The sequence below is a fragment of the Mirounga angustirostris genome, unplaced genomic scaffold (assembly GCF_029215605.1).
Source record: "Mirounga angustirostris isolate CCGP_5_RB_7025 unplaced genomic scaffold, mMirAng1.0.hap1 SCAF_10, whole genome shotgun sequence".
Taxonomy (NCBI): domain Eukaryota; kingdom Metazoa; phylum Chordata; class Mammalia; order Carnivora; family Phocidae; genus Mirounga; species Mirounga angustirostris.
The window spans coordinates 36,430,619-36,454,205 of record NW_026991718.1 but is presented as its reverse complement, the minus strand read 5'-3'; the positions used below and the strand labels follow the sequence as shown (position 1 = coordinate 36,454,205).

At 44.0% G+C, this 23,587-nt stretch overlaps 1 protein-coding gene across 1 annotated transcript in view; it reads right to left on the bottom strand.

The window, feature by feature from the left end:
* Positions 1 to 3,792: 3,792 nt before the first annotated feature.
* Positions 3,793 to 23,587, bottom strand: part of MERTK (MER proto-oncogene, tyrosine kinase) — a 106,451-nt gene continuing 86,656 nt past the window's right edge. The window contains exons 14-19 of the mRNA XM_045884547.3: positions 21,437 to 21,529; positions 19,861 to 19,979; positions 12,760 to 12,869; positions 10,925 to 11,084; positions 9,912 to 10,048; positions 3,793 to 4,720 (exon numbers count right to left, since the gene is read on the bottom strand). Coding sequence (XP_045740503.1) covers positions 4,237 to 4,720; positions 9,912 to 10,048; positions 10,925 to 11,084; positions 12,760 to 12,869; positions 19,861 to 19,979; positions 21,437 to 21,529 — 1,103 coding nt within the window. The 3' untranslated portion in view covers positions 3,793 to 4,236. The remainder of the gene's footprint in view (positions 4,721 to 9,911; positions 10,049 to 10,924; positions 11,085 to 12,759; positions 12,870 to 19,860; positions 19,980 to 21,436; positions 21,530 to 23,587) is intronic.

Here is a 23,587-nt window from a genome sequence, read left to right as displayed (position 1 = left end):
TATACATGGAATCCCATTTCAATAGAAGATATTGTACATGAAAATATTCTGAGGTAGTGGTCTTTGGGTTATAGCTTTAGAAATAATCATTACATTAAAAAAAAAGTTTTCGTTTTAAAGATTTTATTTATTTACTTGGGGGGGTGGTGGAAAGGAGCAGAGGGGGAGGGAGAGGGACAAACAGACTCTATGCTGAGCTTGGAGCCCAACGTGGGGCTCGATTCCAGGACACTGAGATCAGGACCTGAGCCAAAACCAAGAGTCCCACGCTTAACCAACTAAGCCACTCAAGGCACCCCTCATCACATTTAAATACAATTAATTTAGGTAATTTGGACAGGCTTACATTAAATAGAAGGGCAGTTTTACTTCTGTTCTGGGAGCTTTAAAAGAGAGGATAAAATCTACATATAGAAACATCATGCATTACTGAAATGTTCATTAAAGAAAACAAAACTTTCCATTTTTTCATTTGTCATCCAAAGTAACTAAATGTCTTTAGAGAAGTTGCTGTCATAGCTGGTTTATTTTTGGGTCCATTATTTTCCCATTGACTCAGCAGAAGTTCCCACTTGTTTTTGCCATTGACCAGAAGAAGTCACAAATGTCCTGACTTACATGAGTCAGGATTAGTCTGGCCATAGTCAATCTGATTTGCAAGATAAGAGACTGTGGTTTGGCCTGTTTCCTGAGCAGGAACTTCTGCTTGGTCTGGGGTCATGGAGCCAGAGGGAGAGTCCCCCCAACCCGGGAGGGCACTCGGACCCACTTCTGGTCCCCCAATCTTGTCGATAAGGCCACTACTGCTTGCCATCACCCATATACGGGGATGGATGGGCACCGAAGCTCACAAGGAGCCAAACTCCAGGATGAGATGGATAGGAGAGGAACCTTCAGGCATCAGGGTGTAGAGAGTTGCCTGCCTCTGAGCCCAGGAGCCATCTGAGGTGAGGGATGGTGGCGAGTCTCCTTCCCTCTGCCAACTTCCTCACATGTGCGCATCCCTGGCAATGGTGAAATTCTTTTATTTTTGAGTGATTTTGTGTTATTCTGGAGGGAGTTGATAACACAATCAGGGAAAATATTTCTAATATGACAAATGGTGAGTTTGTACTGCATAAAAAACAAAATTGGGAGAAGCTTCTAATTGGGAAAAGCCTCTAATAAATGTAAAGTTCTTTCAAAGACCTTGCCTCCTCCCTTTCCTACAGAACCACCCAGGGGGTTGCAGGAGAAGGGATTGTTATTTTTACTGTACACTTAGAGAAAGTCGGGCTCCAGGAGAGCCAAGTGACCTGCCTAGACTGCCCAACGAGTGTTCACATGACTGGTTCCCGTCCAGCCTCTGCCCTTGGCTGTGTGGCCCAGCTTAGGAGGCTCTGATCTTCACTTCTCCTTCCTACTTAGGAAAGGAAAAGAAAGGAAGGGAAGGGAAAGGAAGGAGGGAGGCAGGGAGGGAGGAAGCAAGAAAAACCCTCCCAAGGCAGAGCTAGTCCCTGCAGGTCATGAGTATTTCTGGTATTTGTTTATTTCTCTTGCCTCCTTGCCCTCCCCGGCCCATCCCAGCTGGCTGAAGACAATGACCCAATTTGTTTCTCTCTGTTTTCTCTCCCTCCCCTTTTTGCCCATAAGAGCCACTTTACAAAAGTAATTTGAGTTTTTACAAAAGGGAATTTAAAAGGCTATTTTCAGTTCGTGCACAGGAGACAGTACAAGAGTTTCCCAATGATTGGGTCCTCTGAATGTTAGTTCTTCCAGAGCTTTCAAACTTTTAAATGTAGCTAAGAAGAACCATTGTGATACCAAAGTTCTCAGTGGATTTGAAATGTCTGAATAATGGTAGTGCAGCTTCATTCCCCTCTTGGAAAAAGAAAGCAGGGATGGGAAGTTGCTGCCCATCACATCCCATTTAATCAAGGGCCTGGTACATTGCTGTGGGTTGGAGATGAAGTGAGTTTCTCTACTGTGTTTGTTGATGTCTCAAGAAAAGCCAGAAGCCACAGCTTGCTCACCTCTCCACGCTCTTCTGTAGCAGAACGGGTCCAGGCTTCTCGGCCCTTTTCAGGCCACATGGCACAGACTGAGCAAACTAGACAGGATTTGAGGGAGCTGTGAACATTCGATGAGCTATTTATTATCTATTTATTTACACTATACAATTACAGTAGAAATATAAAGCACAAAATATATTAATTTAGATGTATCATATTAAATTTATGTGAAACTTTGAAATAACAGTTTTTCAATTTGCTTATTTATCTTATGGATGTGAACATACCTTTCTACATCAGGTTTTTTTTGCTTGAACTAGCCAGTCAATTCCTCCCATCCAAGTACTAACCAGGCCCGACCCTGCTTAGCTTCCGAGATCAGACGAGATCGGGCACGTTCCGGGTGGTATGGCCATAGACTAGCCAGTCAATTCCTGATCCAGGATTTAATGATGAACTATTCACATTCTTGATAGTCACCCTCAGTAAGAAATTTGGTTTGCACAAGTAGGTGATATAAATTTTTTGTTGATTTTTTTAACAACCATTCCAAAATTTCTAATAGTAGAAATTATCTTTATAGGCTCTAACAGCCTTTTTTTTTTTTTTTTCCTCTTTCACTGATAAAATGTGATGCTGGCATTTTCTACTACAATGCAGATCCTTTTCAAACCTTCAGAACTTTCTTGCATGGAGCATTTCACAGTAACAGTGAAGCAGGCTCATGCTAGAGACTGGGGCTCCTGGGTTGGGAGCCAGGACCAGGACCCAGGCTGTGGGGACCACACCTCTGGGCCCCGTGCACACGCGGATGCTCACAGGCTGCGGTGGCTTGGCTGAGACTCCTCACAAGTAAGGAGCAACAGGCCCGAGGGATTAATGCTTACCCTGCATCAGTCTACTGCCTTCATCAGCAGAGTAAGTTAGGGTCTCCCTGCCTCAGCCCACCCATCTGTGAAGAAGAGATAATAGTAGTACCTACCTGCTGAGGTTGTTATTAGGATGAAATGAGTGCTATATGTGGCCAACGACGTGCTACCTATGTGTTTATTAGATAAGATTAAAAGGTCGAGAGGCTCTGGAGCAAACCCCCAAATCACACGCAGAGCCAGCCAGAATCAGATTACTTGGTTCTGAAATTCTGGCTGCACCCCTCTCCAGATGTGGGCCATAGCAGGTTACTCAACGTCTCCAGCCTCGGTTTCCTAGCCCATACATGATGATGGCATTGGTACCCATGGTAGTGATATACAGACTAAATAGGGCAGTTCATGGAAAGTGCGTGAAACACAGCAAGTGCTCAGAGAACAATGGCTGCCAAGATGTAGCAGAGCCTGGATGTGAACTCAGAGGTGCCGAGTTCTAAGCCAGGATGGACCTTGCCCACTGCCCACGTCTACTGCGTGCAAGTTGTGACTCCCAAACAGAAAAGCACTCCACCTGTCAGACTCTCTTCTACAAGGTATTTTAAATCTTTCCACCCAGATTGTACTTTTCAATATTTTTGGTTCTTCATTTTTGGACTCTGGAGTGGTTTTTCCATATCCTGAAAGAACAATGCCAAGATCGGTCAAAGCGATTGCATCGAGGGTCAGGCATTAAGGGAATTCCTTTCGCAAAGGTGTGGAGGCTGCTGGTCAGTGACCACTGTCTTTCCAAGTAAGTATGACACATCCCTTCTCGTTCATATTTTATTAGGAAGTCCTATCAAAGAATTAATCAGTTATAAAACTTTAAGTATTAAATAAATCTTTCTTATAAAATAGGTGATTCATGTAAGAATATCAGATTTTTCATAAGACCAGAAGCAAAGTCAAATACAGCATTTCATTTTACAAATTATTTTTACACTTAATGGTCATGAAAAAGAAAAGGACTTTAAAAAAATAACACTGACTCTGTGCAAATGTTAACATCAGGGAACAGCTGTAGAGATGAGGCTGTTAAAGAGTAAATTTTAGATCTGCAAGGGAAGCAACATGAAATAAGTCATCTTTTACTAAAATAGATCTTTTGTCTCTTTCCAGCATATACATATATATGTATTTTCTCTTTAAATAAATATATATTATGTATTTTTCATGATGACTTACTTGACAACATTCACCTGGTGCTTTACGGCCATGGCATTTGATTGGGAAAGGAAGACAAATTCCAAAAACATGGAATGTGCAGGGATTCTCCTAAAGCAGAAGAATTTCCTTGAGTTGGGAACGTCTCTCAGCTCTCCTCATATGAGGACTTCTCAGTCTTCTGAGGAGTCGTCGGCAAATAAAAGTCCATCTGGTGATGGGCTCCCCAAGGGCAGCGTGCTGCATTGGGACCAGGAGACTCCATTTTTTACAAGTCTGTCCTCCGGTAAAACACAGTTCTTTCCCGGGGCAGCAGACGCCAGATCTCCCCATTCCTCATTGCTCCCATTCAGGATGTACCTTTCCTCGTGAGGTCTGTTCTCGTGAACTTCTGCTGTGACCACGCTGATGGCAGCGCTGGGAGTACAAGAACCAATGATAGAGTCAAGATCAATATTCATGTCCAGCTGAGCAAGCGCGGGGCCCTCTCCAGGGTCCTCACAACTCTCGGGAAACTGTGTGTTGATGTAAATGACATCAGCTTTGTCCTGAACTTCAGGCAAACTTTCCAAGAGCTTTTCTAGCTGCAGCCTCAACGTGGAAAACGTAGGTCGGTCCAAGGGCTCAGCTCTCCAGCAAGCGTGCATTATTTCATACCTACAAGGATGCAGAAGCATGAGTTATTTCTCGGTCCAGCACCCAGAGCCCTGAGTGCAATCCACACCTTGTTTTCACCTATCCTTTGATTCCATTTTAATCCACACTAATTCGACTTCTGGGAAATTACTGGGGTTTGCCTCGTGGCATAATATTTTGTTCAACTTGTATAAATGTCCCATGGGTATGTAATAAGTGATTCTCTGGCTCCGGGAGGAATACAGAACATACATGGCAATTATATCTAACGTTGTAAAGTAGGAGTATTTCAGGTCCTTCCTTCATGCTAGAGGTTGGCAAACTCTATGGCCCACGGGCCACGTCCAGCCCACTGTCTGTTTTGTAAATGAAGTTTTTTTTTTTTTTTTTTTTAAGATTTTATTTATTTATTTGACAGAGAGAGACACAGCGAGAGAGGGAACACAAGCAGGGGGAGAGGGAGAGGGAGAAGCAGGCTTCCCATGGAGCAGGGAGCCCGATGCGGGGCCCAAGGGCAGACGCTTAACGACTGAGCCACCCAGGCGCCCCTGTAAATGAGGTTTTATTGGAACACAGCTACATCTATGTAAAATATGTTGTTGACATATTGTCTACTGGGCTACGGTGGCAGAATTGCGTTATTGCTGCAGAACCACATGGCCTGCAAAACCAAAAATATTTATTATTTGGCACTTTATAGAAAAAGTGGGCTGACCCCAGTTCCACACCATCCAACTGGGATTGCCACCAGGAGAACTGAGTTAGCAGGGCCCTGGGGCAGGGGCTAAAGAGGTGAAGGATGTGTATGTCACAGGGCTAGGTGTTCTGTGTGTGTCACTGCATTTAATCTTCTCAACAGCCCTGGGTCATTGTTACTTTGCAATAAAAATGAGAGTGGACTCAGGGATGTTAAGATGCCACCACGGCTGTGTGGTCAGTAGGGGAAGCGGCCTCCGCCTGGACAACTCCTACTCCCAGGGGCTCATGACCCCTCTGCTGTGTTCTGTACAGACAACGCTCTCTTCCGGGTAGTTTCTTCGTTCCCCGTGTCTGATAGAATTAAGGATTATGAGCACAACCAAACAAAGAGATGACTGAATTAGGAACTACTGGCTGGAGATGAAGAGTGAGTTATACCATCATTTCATTTTGAGTCTGTCCTGTTTTGAGAACTTGATATTTGTGTCGCTGGATACGAAAACAACCCAAATGTAAATCAACTGACACATGGAGTGGACACGATCCTATGAACATAAACATGTAATTCCTGTATTTACATTGAACACATGATGTAGATCCTTTGGCTAATTCCGCTAGCATGTGGTACTTCACACACGGGCAGATCTCCTATCTTTTCACCTGTTTACTTTTGCAGCCCTTATCAACCCTTGCACATGCTTCTGGGAGGTGGAGATTTGCAAAGCACTATGCCTACGAAGGGGCCGGCCATGAACACAGGACACTGAGGTAACAGCAGGGCCATACTCCCCCATCTGAGAATCCTGATTCTCACCTGGACATCAGGCTTCGGAGTGCTTTGTACTCTCCCTCTTTTTACCTTCAATAGACGGCCACTTAAGACTTGACAGTTTTTGTTTCCATTTTCATGGTTTTTGTGGTATAAATCAATTTGCATGACTTCCTTTTTCCCCCCACAAAGCCTTGATTGTTGGCCCTCTGAGATGAGCTTTGAGGAATTTTGTCCTTAGAGACACATTCTCCTTTCCATTACTTCATCAAGGGGCTGTGTTATTTAACTTATTTTCAATTTTTCCGGGTCTTAGGAGAAAGCATTTGAATAACCTATCATTTTCTCATGTAGCAAAGTAGCAAAATCACTTTGAAACTTATTTATTTTTAAGATTTTAGTTATTTATTTGAGAGAGAGAGCGAGAGAGAGAGCACGGGTGGGGTGAGGGGCAGAGGGAGAAGCAGGCTCCCCACTGAGCAGGGAGCCCGATGCGGGGCTCAGTCCCAGGACCCTGGGATCGTGACCTGAGCTGAAGGCAGACGCTTAACTGACTGAGCCACCCATCCCAAAACTTATGTTTTTTACTTTCAGTACTTTGTGAAGTACTTAAAAATATGAACATGGCTTTTACAGACATGGGAGCATGTATATTGTCTAAGCTGCTCCCCCCGCCAAAGGGTGATGCCATAGTAGTGGACCAAGAAGAGGAGCAAGAGGGCCTGGAGAGTAGAAGGGGGCTATGAGGTTTAATAATTTCAATTTTAGGGGTAGAAAGAAAACAACAGGTTTGGTAGTTGCCTTTGTAAACTCGTCATTTTTGTTTTTCTGTTGAGATTTTATAAAAGAGATAATCCTAACAGTTGCCAGGGGCTGAAGGCAGGGGAGAACGGGGAGCTGCTTCATGGGTATAGATTATCAGTTTCAAAAGATGAAGAGTCCTGGAGATGGAGAGTAGCGATGGTTGGATAACAAAGTGAAAGCACTTAACGCTACTGAGCCACTTATAAATGGTTATGTTACATGTATTTTACCACTATTTAAAAAAGGAGTTTAAAAAAATGCAACCATACAAATGTACAAAATTTATAAATGGATGAATTCACCCATATCTGTCAAGCACCTGCTTTGTCCCTGGCAAAGGAATGTCGAGCATCACATTCTTAGCCATTCAGCCCCCCTGCCTGCCATGGGTCAGATCACAGTGGGTTTGGGTTTTGCCCTATGGGCAATGGGGAACCACGGAGAGATTAGGTTTAGGGCATCCACGATCAGACTAATTTCAGAAAGATCGCTTTGGTTGCCACCCAAAGAATGTGTTAGGAGCCTGGAGATAAGGAGAAAAATGAGATGGGAGATAGAAGGGCCTGCACTATTCCACGGGAAACAACAATGACCCTGACCTGCGCATCACTCACATACGCTGTGAGGTCACTGTGCCACTGTTTCCACGTATGTGATGAGAAAGTGGAAGTCGATGGCCCCAGGCCCCGTCCAGCCCTGGGCTTCCGTGGTTTGAGGGTCTTAGGGGCAGGAAGGAGGGGAGGGGCACTCTGAAGGACATGTGCTGGCTGATAGGACTGAGCGGGATAAAGGAAGAACAAGGCGGCTCCCTGGTGTCACGCTGGACCATGAGGACAATCAGCACCAGTGTCGTGAACCATAGCGGCCAGCTCGTAGGGGGTGTTCTGCAGCCAGGACGCCGTGAACTCAGCTAAGGAAACGTCCCATGTAGGTGACAGGGGCATCACACAGTGTGGCCTCTTGGGCGACGGGAAGCAGGGCCTGCAGCCTAGGCTGATGCTGGGAGAAGGAGGTGGTCCTCGGAGGGCAGGATCGGAGGGCAGGGCACAGGGTATACTCTGCTCCTTACAGCGTGATCGTGCTTAGAGTTGCGTTTAAAGAGACCAAGGGGCAACTCAATACAGGAATGAACTCATCTCAACTAAGGATAGACAGCAAACACGGAGGGGAAGCTCAGAAGTATCTGTCTCATTTTAAAAAAGAAAATGCACAGATATGTAAACACAGAGGCTTCTTTGGGAGACACTGTTCTCCAGCATCCAGATTCGAGGGGGGGACGTGGGAAGAGGGTCTGGTTGACCAGAGCCCCTGCAAGCCTGTAGCGTGGGGACCGTGGACCCATCTGCTTTGCCTGACTCCCTAACACAGAGCATCTATGACTCTTCCACCTAAAACTTCTCACCGACTCAGCATTCCCTGCTTGGCTCTATGTGAAATGTCTCAAAACCACCATGTGACACAGCTTGGACCTTGCTAAGACCCCAGATAATCGCTGCAAATGCCAACTTCTTCTGGAGCACAAGAGAAGCTAAGAAAGAAATGGCAACAAAACTCTTCATTCAATATTGTTTGGTTGCAACTGCTTCCTCATTTTCAGAAGCAAACATGTCATTAATGTGGACCCTTTAAAAACTACCATAAAACCCCAAATCTAATTTAATTAGAATTTCATCATATTTCTAAAGGACTTATGTTTTTTGTGTCTCTTCCTCGTGTTATATATTTACAACCACAATAACCACCACCATCACCACCAAGCAGGGTGAGGCTCTGATCAACAGAGTTTCCTTCTGCTTGGCTTGGACAGGATCTGGGAGGCCTGCATGCTGACCTAGGTCTTTTCACCCGTGTGTAGAAGCAGGGCCAGAGAGAGAGAGAGAGAGAGAGAGTGTGTGTGTGTGTGTAGGGGGGTGTCCGTGCAGGCCCACAGTCCTGAAACAGTCTTGCTAAATATGGTGAAATGCCCTCTCTAAGCTCAGGACTCCTGTGACTTCCATCAGGAAGGTTCAAATCGCCAAGCTAGAAGCAGTGCCACAGAAATTATATTTAAAAGGTCAGCAAGGTGTTTGGGGGACATGGATGTGGAATGATGCTACTAATCACTGGTCCCATTATGTGACACTCCCAGAGGCTGAGCATTCTGCCTGTTCTCTTCTTTAACTTTTCTTCCCAATCCTTTTCTGAGGATGGGACTCTACTTTTTTTGCGTGTGGCTAATAACGAGGCACAGAGAGGTCCTGTCAGTTGTGATGGCCACACACGTGGCTGGTTGGGAGGCAGCGGCCAGTCTGACTGCAAGTCCTGGGCCTCTTCCCATACTGCCCGCCCCGAAGAGAGAGGGCCTGTGGGGACAGGTGTCACTGTGGTCCTGCACGCTTGGAGCTGGGGGCTCTCACGCTCGCTGAGCACACAGTCTCCCAGGGAGGGTTTTAACGCCTACATTGCTAGGCCCACTTTGTACCAACAGAGTCACAGTCTCAGCACAGGGCCGAGGGATCGCACTGCTAGAACATCTCCCAGCAATTCCGAGGACTAGGCTGACCTCGGTGTCACTGGCTTCGATCTCCAGATTTCCTCACTGAAGATGTTATTGTGATTTTATATTGTTTTATGTTGTCTAGAAAGAGAACTGTAGCAGTCAGAGGGCAGGTAATCATTCAAGTCCCTCATATACGGTAGAGTCAACCTGTTTGTCTATAGGGTAGGTCTAGAGGTGCTTAAAGAACATCAGGACACGTGCAGGCTTGCTGGAGATGTGCACACACCAGCTCCCACACCAAGAAAGGCTTGTGGCCTGGGACGTCTGCGTGCCACCTCCCACATACACCCATCTGGCTAAGCGCGACCCCTCCCGCTGAGCGGCCGTGTGTCCCCAGGTCTGCGCAGGGCCGGCTGACTGGCCCGTGCAGAGCGCCCAGTGACACGGAGACGCTCACTCACAGTTCATCCAGACAGTCCTCGGGCTGCTTCAGCCTGTGGCCGTGGAGAAGATAGTCGTACATTTCGTGGTTCTGGACTCCCGGGTAGGGAGTCATTCCCCGTGTTGCTATCTCCCACATGGTCACGCCAAATGCCCACTGAGAACAAAGCAACAAGTTAGGATGCAAGTCTTTTCAGAAAGGCTGAATGGGCTTTTTCATTTAGAAAGGTCATTTCCTGAACCATGAGAGACTATGGACTCTGAGAACTAAACTGAGGGTTCTAGAGGGGGTGGGGTGGGAGGATGGGTTAGCCTGGTGATGGGTATTAAAGAGGGCACATATTGCATGGAGCACTGGGTGTTATGCACAAACAATGAATCATGGAACACTGCATCAAAAACTAATGATGTAATGTATGGTGACTAACATAATAAAAAAAAGAAAAAGAAAGGTCATTTCCTTAAAGCCCGATAATGGGGCACAAAGCTGACAATTACGCCTGAGACACGCTGCTCTCCCAGCCCCGCAATAACGAGGGAGTCAGAGAGCCACACTTCCCCGGGGGTACTAAGGCTGTTCTGGGAAATCTGACAAGGGCGGGTATAGCCTTCTCTCCGCGTGTCAGTGCTCTGTGTAATGCTCGGTTCCCCTGCTGCTGTCAGGTCTCTGCTCTTCCTCATCTCTGGGTAAGGCACCTTTTATATAGAGCCATTGGATGAACTCATTCAATTTAATGTGAATATCTTAGTTGTGGGCAATAAGTCACTATATTGTAGCAAAAAAAAAAAAAGGGAATAAATGAAAGGCCTATGCAAAAACAGATCTTCTGAACATCAAATGACTTCAGCAGATTCAGCAGAATCTAGTGTTCACCGGAATTAAAGAATCTAGTGCTAAATAAAAGGTGTGAACATGCTCCCAATCCTCAGTTTATCAGAGAGTAACATGTCGAGCAACACCAGCTTAAGTCACTTCTTCCGGCGCGCCTTCGTCTTTGCAGTGCGGGGCTCCGAATCAAAGTCCTGCACATACCACGTCACTTTTACTAGTGTAGACTCGGTCCGCAAGGCTCTCTATGGCGATCCACTTCACCGGCATCTTAGCAATGCGGCCTTGGCGGTAGTAATCACCGCTGTAAATCTTTTTAGAGAGGCCGAAGTCCGCGACACAGACGGTCATATCATCTCGTAACCTACAGAGAGCAAGTTCACGTCCTCAGTGCCATTCAGAGGCAAAGCCTAAATCACAGGTCTGCATCAGACGCAGCTGAAAACATTCATGGTAAGTAACCAAAAGAGAGAGACCCCATCCGCCTGGGAGGGTCCTGCTTTGGGACCAATGACGGAGCAGGTGACAGGGAGTTACAACCTTGCACGCTGGTTCGTGTGGGGGTGTGGAGCAGCAAGGGCACCTGTGCCCAGAGGGCAGGGCCACCCGGAGGGAAGAGATGCTGCACAGGAGGAGAAGGAGCCATAGCCCAAATCCAGGGCCCTCCAGTGGACCCGTTTAGCACCCAGTAGCCTTCCTGCCTCGTGTCTGGAAGTAGCATTGGCTCCTGCCAGTTTGGGGGAGGTGGGCAAGTACAGGCTGTAAGAGGGGGACCCTGGACTTCCTGTTAAGATAGCCAGGTGGTACTTGAGGAATTAACTGGAAAATGAGAGGGATACAGTTGCAGTTACAGCCCAGGCTGTTAAAGCAGATCCTAGACAAGAAGGAGAAAGGAGGAGAAATGAGTGGTCTGGAGGTGAGATGACTGCCTTGTTCCTGTCTGTCTGGCACTGGTTTTTAAAACTGAAAAGTCCCCCATCCTGGGAAATCCCTCAGTCCCAGGCAAAGTGGACAGCTGGTCACCCTACCTGACGGGAAAAACATGGAGGAAATATTAAGGGCAAAGAGAGGTTTTCATGATTCTCCTTCCATGGTAGGAAAATCACTTAAATAAAAACAAACAAAGGGCGCCTGGGTGGCTCAGTTGGTTAAGCATCTGCCTTCGGCTCAGGTCATGATTCCCGGGTCCCCAGTTCGAGTCCCGCATCGGGCTCCCCGCTCAGCGGGGAGTCTGCTTCTCCCTCTCCCTCTGCTTGCCGCTCCCCCTGCTTATGCTCTGTCTGTCAGATAAATAAATAAAATCTTAAAAAAAAAAAAAAAGCCACCACCACAACAAACAAACAAGACCCCTCTGGGTTTTAAAAATGAGGTACAAGTAGTAGGGGGCCAGCCCCTATGGTCACATCTCCAACCAAGAAAAACAGTAACAGCAATACATTTAAGGAACACTCTCTCTTGTTGCAATAATAAACCTAAAATCGACAACTAGTTATTATTTTTGAAGATTTAGAGCAGATAATGGTCCTGCTGGAGCAGGATGGAGAGGGGGGAGCTTGAGGTCAGAGTTCTTGTAGAAGTCCTTGTCTCTCTGCTCCAAGAGGAAAGCCTCCATGTAGTTTCACAGTACACACTCACAAGGCAGGATCTTGAAGCCTGACAGACAAAACCCTTATGATTTTCCTTACTGCCTCCATGACTAGCTGACTTACATATGTAATTCTGGGTCCAAACCTAGCCGATGGCAAAGGGGAAGGATCACAAAGATCATCCCCAGCTCTCCAAGCTGAGAGGGTGAAAATAAAGAGTCACAGGAGAACGTTCTGGAAGCCAACCAGACTCGTGGAGGCAGACGTTGTGAAGAGACTCAGTCACACATCAGAGCCAGAGAAATCCCATCTCCAGAGCCAGCCACGCGCTCCCCTCCCAAACCTGCCTCTCCTCCATGTTTTAACAGCAACAGGCCACCCCCTATTCTTACCCGGCCCCCGACATATCTCACACGAGGTCTAACCCCTCCCGGGTTGGGCCAGGACTCTTACATGCAATTTCGAGCAGCTAAATCACGATGAAGAAAATTCCTGTTGCTCAGATACTCCATTCCCTGGGCGATGTCCACCATGAACTTCAGTAGTGTCTGCAGAGGAATATGCTGGGAGGGGAGGAGAAACAAGAAGACAAAATATGTTTTAAAAGTTAAGCTTGGAGAGTTATTGCCACCTGAGGGGAGAGAGAGTGTTTTTGTGTTTGTCTGTTTGTTTAGTGGTTGTATTTCTTAAAAGTTGGGTCTTGAAACAAAGAAACAAACCTTTCACTTCCGTATCACTCATCTCACAAATAAGTTTTTTAAAAAGGAATAAAAACAACAACAAACCACAAAACTTCCCAGCAGATTACACATTCTCCCTGTCTTTAAAAATATTGATGGTGAATAACATTCTTTTTGCAAGTTAGGAGGTCAAATGGGATCCTTTGTGTCCTTCGGAGTGGCAGCGGGACTAAGCACCTGTGCCGGGAAAAGAGAGGAAAAGAGGGGCGGGGGACGGACAGAAAGCCCACTCAGCCCACTCCAGTCATGCACGAATATGCGATCATCTTATTTTAAGATGCTTGGAAAGACACGTTTCTTTCAGACAGAAATTAGGACAGTCTTGGCCCCTTATTACAGGACCAAAGGACCACAAGGAGGTATTCAGGGATTTTATTTTTGTTTTTCTAGAGCCTTTCTGTAAGCGTCAACAGTCTACGCTGTACAAATCAGACCAGACGGCTAGGTGAGAGCAACTGCTCCGTTGGAACTGAAGACGAGGGGATGACTGATGAAGGGCTGTGTTGTAACTAAACATTTTGGCACAGCAAGGGCCCTGAAGAAAAGGGTTTACCACAAGTTCCTGGCACTCATGAATGGGTCCATCCATGAAGGCTCTCTCCAGGGCATTGGATTTGTCATGGCTTATTCTCTATGGAACATGAGTTTTCCGAAGTGGTGTTCACGAAGACACTGAATTCTTAATGATTTATATTTCCCAGCTAAGATATATGTTAATTACATGGTCTATATAAGAAAATGCTTTAATTATCCTTTACCCTTACATACTGGAGTTGTTAAAAACAAGTAAACGAAAAAATGTCAACAAATCAGGCAGGAAATTCTTATGCCTCTGTTCTGTATATTTAAGGCATTTGATTTTCTGGATGACAGTTTCCAGGAAAGGATTTGGGTGCTAAAGAATATAAAAATCCTGCTGACATTGTGAAGGTGTAGTGCATATTAGGTACTATTCGTGTTATTTTTCCCAAGAACATTTATGTTATTCTTGCAGATTGTGACCAAAAGTAATTTAAAAGATAATTGTGTGGTAGAACTAAGAAATGAATTCAACAAGGTTACAGGATACAAGATTAAGATACAAAAATTAATTGTATTTCTATACACTTAGTGATGATCAATCTGAAAATAAAATTAAGAAAATAATTTCATCTAAAAAGAATTAAAAATGAAATACCTAGGAATAAATTTAATAAGAGAAATGCAAAACTTATACTCTGACAATTATGAAACATTGAAATTAAAGTAGATCTAAATAAATAGAAAGATACCCTGTGTTCATGGATCAGAAGACCTAATATTGTTATGATACCAGTATTCCCCAAACTGATCTACAGATTTAACATAAGCCCTATCAGAATCCCAGCTGGCTTCTTTATAGAAATTGACAAGCTGATCCTAAAATTCATATGAAAATTCAAGAACTCAGAATATCCAGAACAAGCTTGAATAAGAAGATCAAAGTTGGAAGCCTCACATTTACTAATTTCAAAATTTACTAGAAAGCAACTATAATCAAGATACTGTGGTACTAGCATAAGGATAGACACACATATTAATGAAACAGAATTGAGAGTCTAGAAATAAACCCATAAATATATTGTCAAATGACCCCAAACAGAGCGCAAAGATCATTCAGTGGGGAAAAGAACTAGACAAGTGAGTGGGATATGCAAGAGAATGAAATTGGACCCCAACCTGAAATCATATACAAAATTAACTCAAAATGGATAATGTAAGAGCTCAAGTATAAAATTCTTAGAATTATTCATAAAAGCCAAAAAGTGGCAACAACCCAAAAGTCCATTAATAGATCAATAGATAAATGAAACATAATATATCAATACAGTGGAGTATTATTTGGTCTCAAAAAGTAATGAAGTACCGATAGAAGCTACAACATGGATGAACATCAAAAACATGCTCAGTGAAAGAAACCAGATACAAAAGACCACAGACTATCATTCCATTGATCTGAAATTTCCAAAGTAGGTAACAAGAGAGAGACAGAAAGCAGGTTGCTTAAACTGAGGGTTGCTGGAGGGGGTGGGGGGGTGGGAGGATGGGGTAAGTGGGTGATGGGCGTTAAGGAGGACATGTGATGAGCACTGGGTGTTATATGCAATTGATGAATCATTAAACTCTACCTCTGAAACTGATAATACCCTATATGTTCATTAATTGAATTTAAATAAAACACAATAAAATTTAAAAAAAGAAAGGTTGCTTAGAGCTAGGAACAAGGCGGGGAGGGGAGACTGGGAAGTGATTGCTAAAGGGTATGGGATGGTTGTTAGGTGATGATTAGGTGATGCTTGCAAAACTCTGAGCATACCAAACACCACTGAGTTGTACACTTCAAATGACAGAGCTGTATGGTGTTTGAATTATATCTCAGTAAAGATGTTATGGAAAAAAACCAATTCCTGTTCCAGGAAAAGAGAGGGAGACAGAAGGGGAAAGAGAGAAGACAAACGTCTCTTTTTGTCTCTGGAGGCTGGGGGATGAGGATGTCATGCCTGGAGGAGCTGCCACCATCAGAGGTGTGGAGGGGCAGCTGCAGCTGAAAAAGCAGAAAGATGGAACAGTTGTGGACATGGGATGATGTTGTTGAGATTAGAACTGACCAACACCGCAGCTGTCCTACCTCTGGGCTTCATTGTGTTGAGATCCTTCTGCTCCTGCTAGTGTGGCCCAAGATGACGTCTTGGTTATGCAAATGGGCTCCCCCAGCAGGGCCTGGGTGCTGGGCCCCAAGTGCCACTCCGTCTTCCATGTGAATAGTACGTCTGGAGGTGTGCAGGGCAGACAGGCAGATGACAGGACAGGACCCCAGTTCTCATGGGGGTGGACACACCAAAGGGAGGCAGGCTATAAGAACATATGCATCAAGCAGAGATAAGAGCAACCTGCTCCAGAAGCTCAGCAGAGAAATGGATTCTCATGGAAAAATTTAAAAAATATTCTACACTGTCATCGTGGCTGTCCTTAAAAGACAGGAAGGAATAAAATGGCCAATTAAGAGGAAATACATGGCCACGATCAGAATGGGCAAAGACCTAGTGATCTGAGAGCACACATGTGTTTTAGGAAAAGGAGGTTGTCTCATGTGTCAAAGGCAAAGAGGCAGAGAGAATGTGGTGATAAAGCAGGAAAGATAAGTTGGCATCTGTAACAGATCAGATGGCTTCCCTTGCGTGTAATATAAAACCCAACTCAAATGCTCCAATGAAGTCAAGTAATCAAGACAATGTGGGAGGGGCAAATGGGCACATAGTTTAACAGAACGGAACAGAAAACTCAGAAATAGACCCACACTTACACATCCAATTCATTTCTGACAAAGATGCGAAGCTATGGGCACATAGTTTAACAGAACAGAATGGAGAACTCAGAAATAGACCTACGCTTACACAGCTAATTCATTTCTGACAAAAATGAGAATTCACCAGATTAATGACAGTCTTTTCACAAATGATACTGGTCATCTATATGAAAAATAAAAGCAAACCTTAAGCTAAATGTCACACCTTATATAAAAATTAATTAAAAATGGATCACAGATTTAAATGTAACATGTAAAAATCACAAAATTTTTAGAAGATAACATAGGAGAAAAATTTTTTTATCTGGGTTTAGGCAAACAGTTCTTAGACATGACAGCAAAAACATGATCCATGAAAGAAAAAAACTGATGAATTGCACTCAGCAAAAGTTAAATATTTTTACTCACATTAAGAGAATACGAAGACAAAAAAGGAGATAATACAAAGACAAGCTACAAACTAGGAGAAAAATCTTGGCAAATTGCATATCCAAGAAAGGTACTGTATCTAGAATATATAAAGCGCTCTCAAAGCTCAATAGTAAGAAAAACAACAACCCAATTAAAAAATAAACAGAAGACTTTAACAGACCCTCACCAAAGAGGATAGAAAGATGGCAAATAAACACAAGACAAGATGCTCAACATCCTTAATCATTAGAGAAATGTAAATAAGAGCCACGATGAGGTATCACTACCCACCTATCAGAGCAGCTAATAACCAAATCAAACCAAACCAAAAAACTACTGATAATACCAAGTGCTAACAAGAATGCAGAGCAACTGAATCTCTCATACACTGCTGGTGGGAACGTAAAATGGTACGGTCCCTCGGGAAAATCGTTTAGAAGTTTCTTATAAAATTAAACATACGCTTTCCATATGACCTAGTATCTCACTTCTGGGTTTTTATCCTAGAGAAATAAGAAGTTATGTTCACTCAAAAACCTGTACGCCATTTTTTAAGAACAGCTTCATTCATCCTTGCCCAAACTGGAAACAACCCACGTGTCCCTCAACAGGTGAATGGATAAGCAAACTGGTACATCCATGCACTAGAAGATACACAGCAATAAAACAAGGAATGAACTATTGATCCAGGCAACAACTTAAATGGATCTCAAAGGCATACTGCTGAGTAAAGGAAGCCAAAAAGTTATAAACTGTATGATTCCATTCACATAACATTCTCAAAAAGACAAAACTATAGTAATAGAGAACAGATCAGTGGCTGCCAGGAGTTAGCCATGGGGGCAGAGAATGACTACAAAGATGTCGCCGGAGGAGGTATTTCTGGATGATGAAACTGTTCTGTATCCTGACTATGATGATGGGTACATGATTCCATTTATGTGTTAACACTCATAGAACTGTACACCAAAAAGGAAAAAAGAGTCAATAACACTGTATGATAATTTTAAAAAGATGTTTATAAAGATTATAAATGGTCTCTATCTCTTCCACAATGATTCAGGAAAAAAAGTCCAATAAGAGGCTACTCTATTTCCAAAGGGCCCATACGAGAGAGGAATGTTGAACTTCACAAGTAAAAACAGACGATTGTTGGCCATCAAATAGCTCTGAATATGGGCCTGTATATTTTTACTGTTTTACTATAGAATTCACTCTTACGCAACACGAAATTCCCATCCCTCCAAAAATTATTAGAAAAATCATACCACATACCAGAAAACTAAATGGGAGTGAAATTGCCCATCAATATGAAACAAAATCCATTCAAGAGGATGGCATGCAGCCATTCACAGCCAATTGTCTGGAGGCTGTCCTGCCGGGGAGGGGTGCACACGGGATGGGGCCATCAGAGAAGAGCTGAAGGCAGGGGCTCTACAACCTGGGGGCCAGTCCTGCCTCCACCATTGCCCGATCTGTGCCTCAGTGTCCTCACCTGAGGTTCTATTAGTAAGGACTTCCTATTGCTGTTCTGCTATTACCGCATCACTATATGCAAAATAAAGCCTCTACTAAGTGCTTGAGAAATGCGGATAGGTGCATACCTCCTGAGCACCAGCCTGTGAAACACGTAGGCATGGAATGAAAGTTAGGATGTGGATATCCGAAGGTGCCAATGATTGTGCTAAGATGTTGGAAATTGTAGTTTGTTTGTTTTTTTTTCTCTTCCAGGCTTCTTATAATATTATCATCCTTCTTTTGGGTGGAAAAAGGGAAGAAAAACACTCAGCCATGCTGAGTCCCCTACTTTGGATTAGGCCCTTCGACTCTTGGGAGGAGCCTCAGTGATTTTTATAATAGCTCTGAGATGTGGCTACAATTTCCTAACTCTGGTTAGTGACTGTGTGGGTGGAAGACTTAAAGAAGTCATGAGGAAGAGACAAAAATCTGAGCATGAAACCAAGGGGAACTGAAAAAAGAAAGATCACTTACACCTTTCTGGGAATAACAAAACAAGTAAAAGAAAAAGAAAAGGAAAGCAAAAAATAACCTTTCACATTCATAACACACAGGGTCAGCAGGACACAGACAGGAAGGTTCTGGAATGTTTACCCTAAATTGGGTCTCAAGGTTTTGCTTTTGTTTTTCAAGTGCCTTGCCAAATTTGATAAATGGCTGTTCCTGCAGATCTGTCTGTCTCTTGGGATGAGGACTTTCCTCATGAAGCCCCACAGTCAGTCACCTTTCTTGGGGGCCCGGGTCGGTCACCTGGGTGGGACCTGTGGCCGCATGCTGGTGGGCGTGGTGCTTCAGTCTAAGCTCCTGTTTCTGTTGGGCTTCCCTGTGCGGTGGGATTCAGACAGCGTTTGCCCTGTGGGGTCACCACCCCTCTTAGGGGCACTGTTGGAAGGAAAGCATGCCGACCCACCAATTCACAACATGCTTTCCCATTCTGAGGATGGAGGCGCTCTTGATAATCGGAAAGGTGGACAGAGTATATTCAGGCTCAGTGTCCAGAAAAACAGCTCAGTGCAACTTCCCTCTGGGTGAAACGGATCCTGCTTCTAGTGATTTCAGAGTGAATGAGTTGGAAAGAGGAGACTTCGCAAGAAGTTAGGAAATTGTAGCCACATCTCAGAGCTATTATAAAAATCACTGAGGCTCCTCCCAAGAGTCGAAGGGCCTAATCCAAAGTAGGGGACTCAGCATGGCTGAGTGTTTTTCTTCCCTTTTTCCACCCAAAAGAAGGATGATAATATTATAAGAAGCCTGGAAGAGAAAGGCCACTCTGTCAGCATGTGGGGCCCACCCGGCTCCATTGCAATGAGGCTTGAGCCATGAGATTGTGCGCCCAGCTGGCTTCTTCCCCCCACTAAAATGGGAATAATAAGGCGATGAGCAGGCCTGCTGTGAGGACAGAAACCACATTTCTGTCCCCAGGGTGCACAGTGAGTGCTGAACAAAGGCCAAATGTCCTCTCCCTCCCACCTTTATTTTCAAGGTTAGATGCTGAGGTTTCCCAGGCCCTGTCACGGAAGCCTGGGGGACTGTTCAGAGGCAAGACGACTGGGTAATTACCTTGGGTCCTGTCTCTAGTCGGGAATAGAGTAAGTAGGTATGCAGATCCCCATACTTCATGAAGGGTAAAATCACCATGGGCTTTGGGATGCCTTGAGAGCTCATTTCTATACATACACCTGAAATTAAAACCAGAGAAAGTTACAAAGAGCCCTTTGTTAGCAGTAACCAGAAAAGCACTGCAGGAGCACTGGCCAAATTGAAACCATGTGCTCTCGAGGTAACAGTTAAAAACAAAATAAACATGGGGCGCCTGGGTGGCTCAGTTGGTTAAGCGTCTGACTCTTGATCTCAGCTCAGGTCTTGATCTCAGGGTCATGAGTTCAAGGCCCATGTTGGGCTCCATGCTCCTTAAAAAATTAACAAATAAATAAAATAAAACAAATACCCATAACTCACACACAAGCTGTATTAGAATATGGAACACATGCTGGGTCCACTTCTTGGTAGTTTTTTTCTTTCAGATTAGTAACAATCTTTGCATGAGAGGTCTCAAAAATTAATCTATCACAGTATAGCCATCTAGACACCCATGGAGTTTTTGTTACACTGAGCCAAAGTGAGGGGTAGTGACTGCAATAGAATTCAAGGGCAAACTAATTTCATGGGATAGTTAAGTACCTGATCAGGTGAAAAAGCCCGGTGCCATCAAATGCTCCAAACTATTAAAAGAATTTTGAGGGCCAATAGGTAAAATTCACATCTCTAAATTTTAACAGTTATACACAGGAAACACCATTTATCATGAAAAGCTAGAACTAGGGCCCGTCACCTGATGGCAGGCTGGCAAAGCTCTTGCATATCACGGCCCATCCATCGCAAAGCACGATGGTTCTCAGAGTCTGCGGAAATCAATAGCTGCAAAGGAGTAACAGTGGTTTCTTTGAAATGATTTTACATCCAATCATTATTTTTTCACATCTCTCTGCAGCTTTGATCGTAATAAAACTTTGAAAGTTCCCCAAAGAATTGAGCACTTATCAAGACACAGGACAGAAAAAAAAGAAGTCAGTAGAATATTCAATTATGTTTAGGTCGCTCTTCTGTGTTGGAATTGTGGCACTTACATAGTAACCTCTTGATAGCTACAGGGCCACAAAACCAAATTCTATTAAATCATGTCCCATGGTCCTAGGAAATCAGTACTTGAAAATACGTTAATAAATTGTTTATCAAAGAAGATCTATGGAATGTATCTACTCTGACAGCTTTACTCTACTGGTATTTGATTCATGGATAACCTTAAATCAATAAAAATTATAACATAGTTTAACATAAGCTTTTGTCTTGCCTTGGAGTAACGTGCAGGCCCCCGTTTTCACCCACAGTCACTTAGAACTCTGTGGACACTAAATGTTCCTGGCCCTTGGGGTGTCCAGGAAATGCAGGCCCATTTTTACCATCAGCTTCAGAAAATGTAACTTTAAGAAATCTTTGGGGTGAAAAACTCAATGTTACCAATTACTGTGGGGTCATACAAAATATAAACTTATCTGCCCCAGAGACTTTTCCTTTGGTGCAGAGTGGATTAGCCAAGCCCCGCTGTCCCCCCACGTCCCGTATTTCTCTGAGGTACCTAGGAGTCGGATGACGTTGGGGTGGTTGAAGTCTTTCATGCACGCGGCCTCACTGAGGAACTCCTCAATCTCTCGCTGAGAAAAGTTGTCCACTAAAAGAGAGGATGGAAAATGGTAGGCACCAATAATTTACTCAGGAGGTAAGAGCAATTTTGTTCTCTGAAAGCAAAATCAGGAAAAGGCAAAACTACAGCAACAATAAACAGATGAGTGGTCGTCAGGCATGGGTGGGTGGGGAGGGATGGATAGATGGCACACAGGAGAATGTAAGGCAGGGAAACTTCCACATGATACTGTAATGGTGCACATAGGACACTATTTGTCAAAACCCATAGAATATTCAATACAAGGTGAAAGCTAATATAACCTATGGACTTCAGTTAATAACGTATCACATGGGTTACTGATGTATCAGTTGTAGAAGATGCACCACGTGGACGCAAGACGTTAATAATAGGGAACAGGGGCATATGGGAACTCTGTATTTTCTGCCCAATTTTTCCAGAAACCTAAAACTTCTCTAAAAATTAAAGTATATTCCTTAAAAAAACAAAACAAAACACTGAAAGTCAAATGTAACTGATCTGTTGCGATTATTTTTGCCTTAAAAAAAGCAAGAACACATGTTTCTCTCTATCTTGCAAGGCTGGTTGCTGAATCATGCCTTGTGGACTGGATATACTTTTCTAACTTCCACACCATACCATCTTGGGATTAAACCAACTTGAGAGAGACATCTAAAATTCTATATTATGTTAGGGGAAGCAAGCCAGTCACAAGAGGATAAGTACTGTGTGATTCCACTTTTACGAGGTAATTAGAGAAGCTAATTTCATAGAGACTGAAAGGGGGATGGTGGTAGCCAGGGGCAAGCGGGGGCAGAGGAGATGGGAAGTTGTTTAATGCATATGGAGTTTCAGTTTTGCAAGATGAAAAAAATCCTGGAGGTGGATGGTGGTGATGGTTGCACAACAGTGTGAATGAACTCAATGCCACTGAACTATGCTCTTAAAAATGGTTAGATGGTACATTTTAGGTTATGTGTATTTTAGAAACAAAGAAACGAGGAAAAACAAAGAAAAACAAACATAAAGCCAGGCATGCCTTAGGGAATTTGCTTTAACACTAAGTATTGACTGAAATCACATGTGCATGCATATAGCATAGTGTCTGGACATTCTATGGGCTTTGTATATATTAATCTTCTTATTAAAGCAAATTTAAGAAAAGTAAAAAAAAAATCATATAGACCTGCAAAATGTCTGCTACCTTTGCCCTCACCTATTATCTTTGTTAAGACAGCTAGGTGGGTGGAACAGAAAGGGTAGGGTATGCCCGCAAACTCCACCCCACCCGCCCCAAGGGACCAACATCCTAGGCAAACGTGGATGACCCTGGGATGCAGAGGCCAGAGACTGCTCTTTCAATCTTTGATAATTAGCATAGATACAATTCTTAGGCAAGTGATTCTAATTCAAAGAAGAGCATGGCCAAGGCCAGAGAAGAAACAGATTCCAGGCCTAGCCCCTTTTACAAGGTCCCCCCCAAACCTTCCACTGGTAAATGGGGACAATGGAAAGAGCCTTCACATGGACCAGGTTCAAATAAAATAATGCAAAGGGCAGGAAGAGTGCTGAATGTGCGATCATATTCTGCCACTGCAGCCTGGCCAATGTGTGGTGATGAAAAAGTCCAGCACAACCTTCTCCCTTTTAAGCTGTCTGACTTCGACAAGTCACCCCGTCTCTGAGTCTAGTTTCCTTATCGAGATAGACATCTGCACAGATTCTGGAGTGCCCCAAATAGCATCTGTCTTTACTTTTGTCGATGCTGTAATTCATTCTCCTCTACACTGCCACCAAAGTGAACTTTCTAGAATGTGATCTGCTTTTGTTCCTCATTTGCTTAAGACTCTTACTGGTCTTCTCCTACTCGTGGGATAAAAGCAGATTCTTTGTGACGACTTATAAGGCCCTTTCTGACCCGGCTGCAGGCGCTCTTCCCAGCTTGCTTGGAGGTTCCAACTTGGGATCACTGTTCTTCATAATATCTTCATAAATATCTCTCCTCTCTCTGGGAAATGTACCTTCCAGGCAGCCCACAACTTCCTGAGGACTATGGAACCATCCTCAAGTGAGGAAGTGATCCCA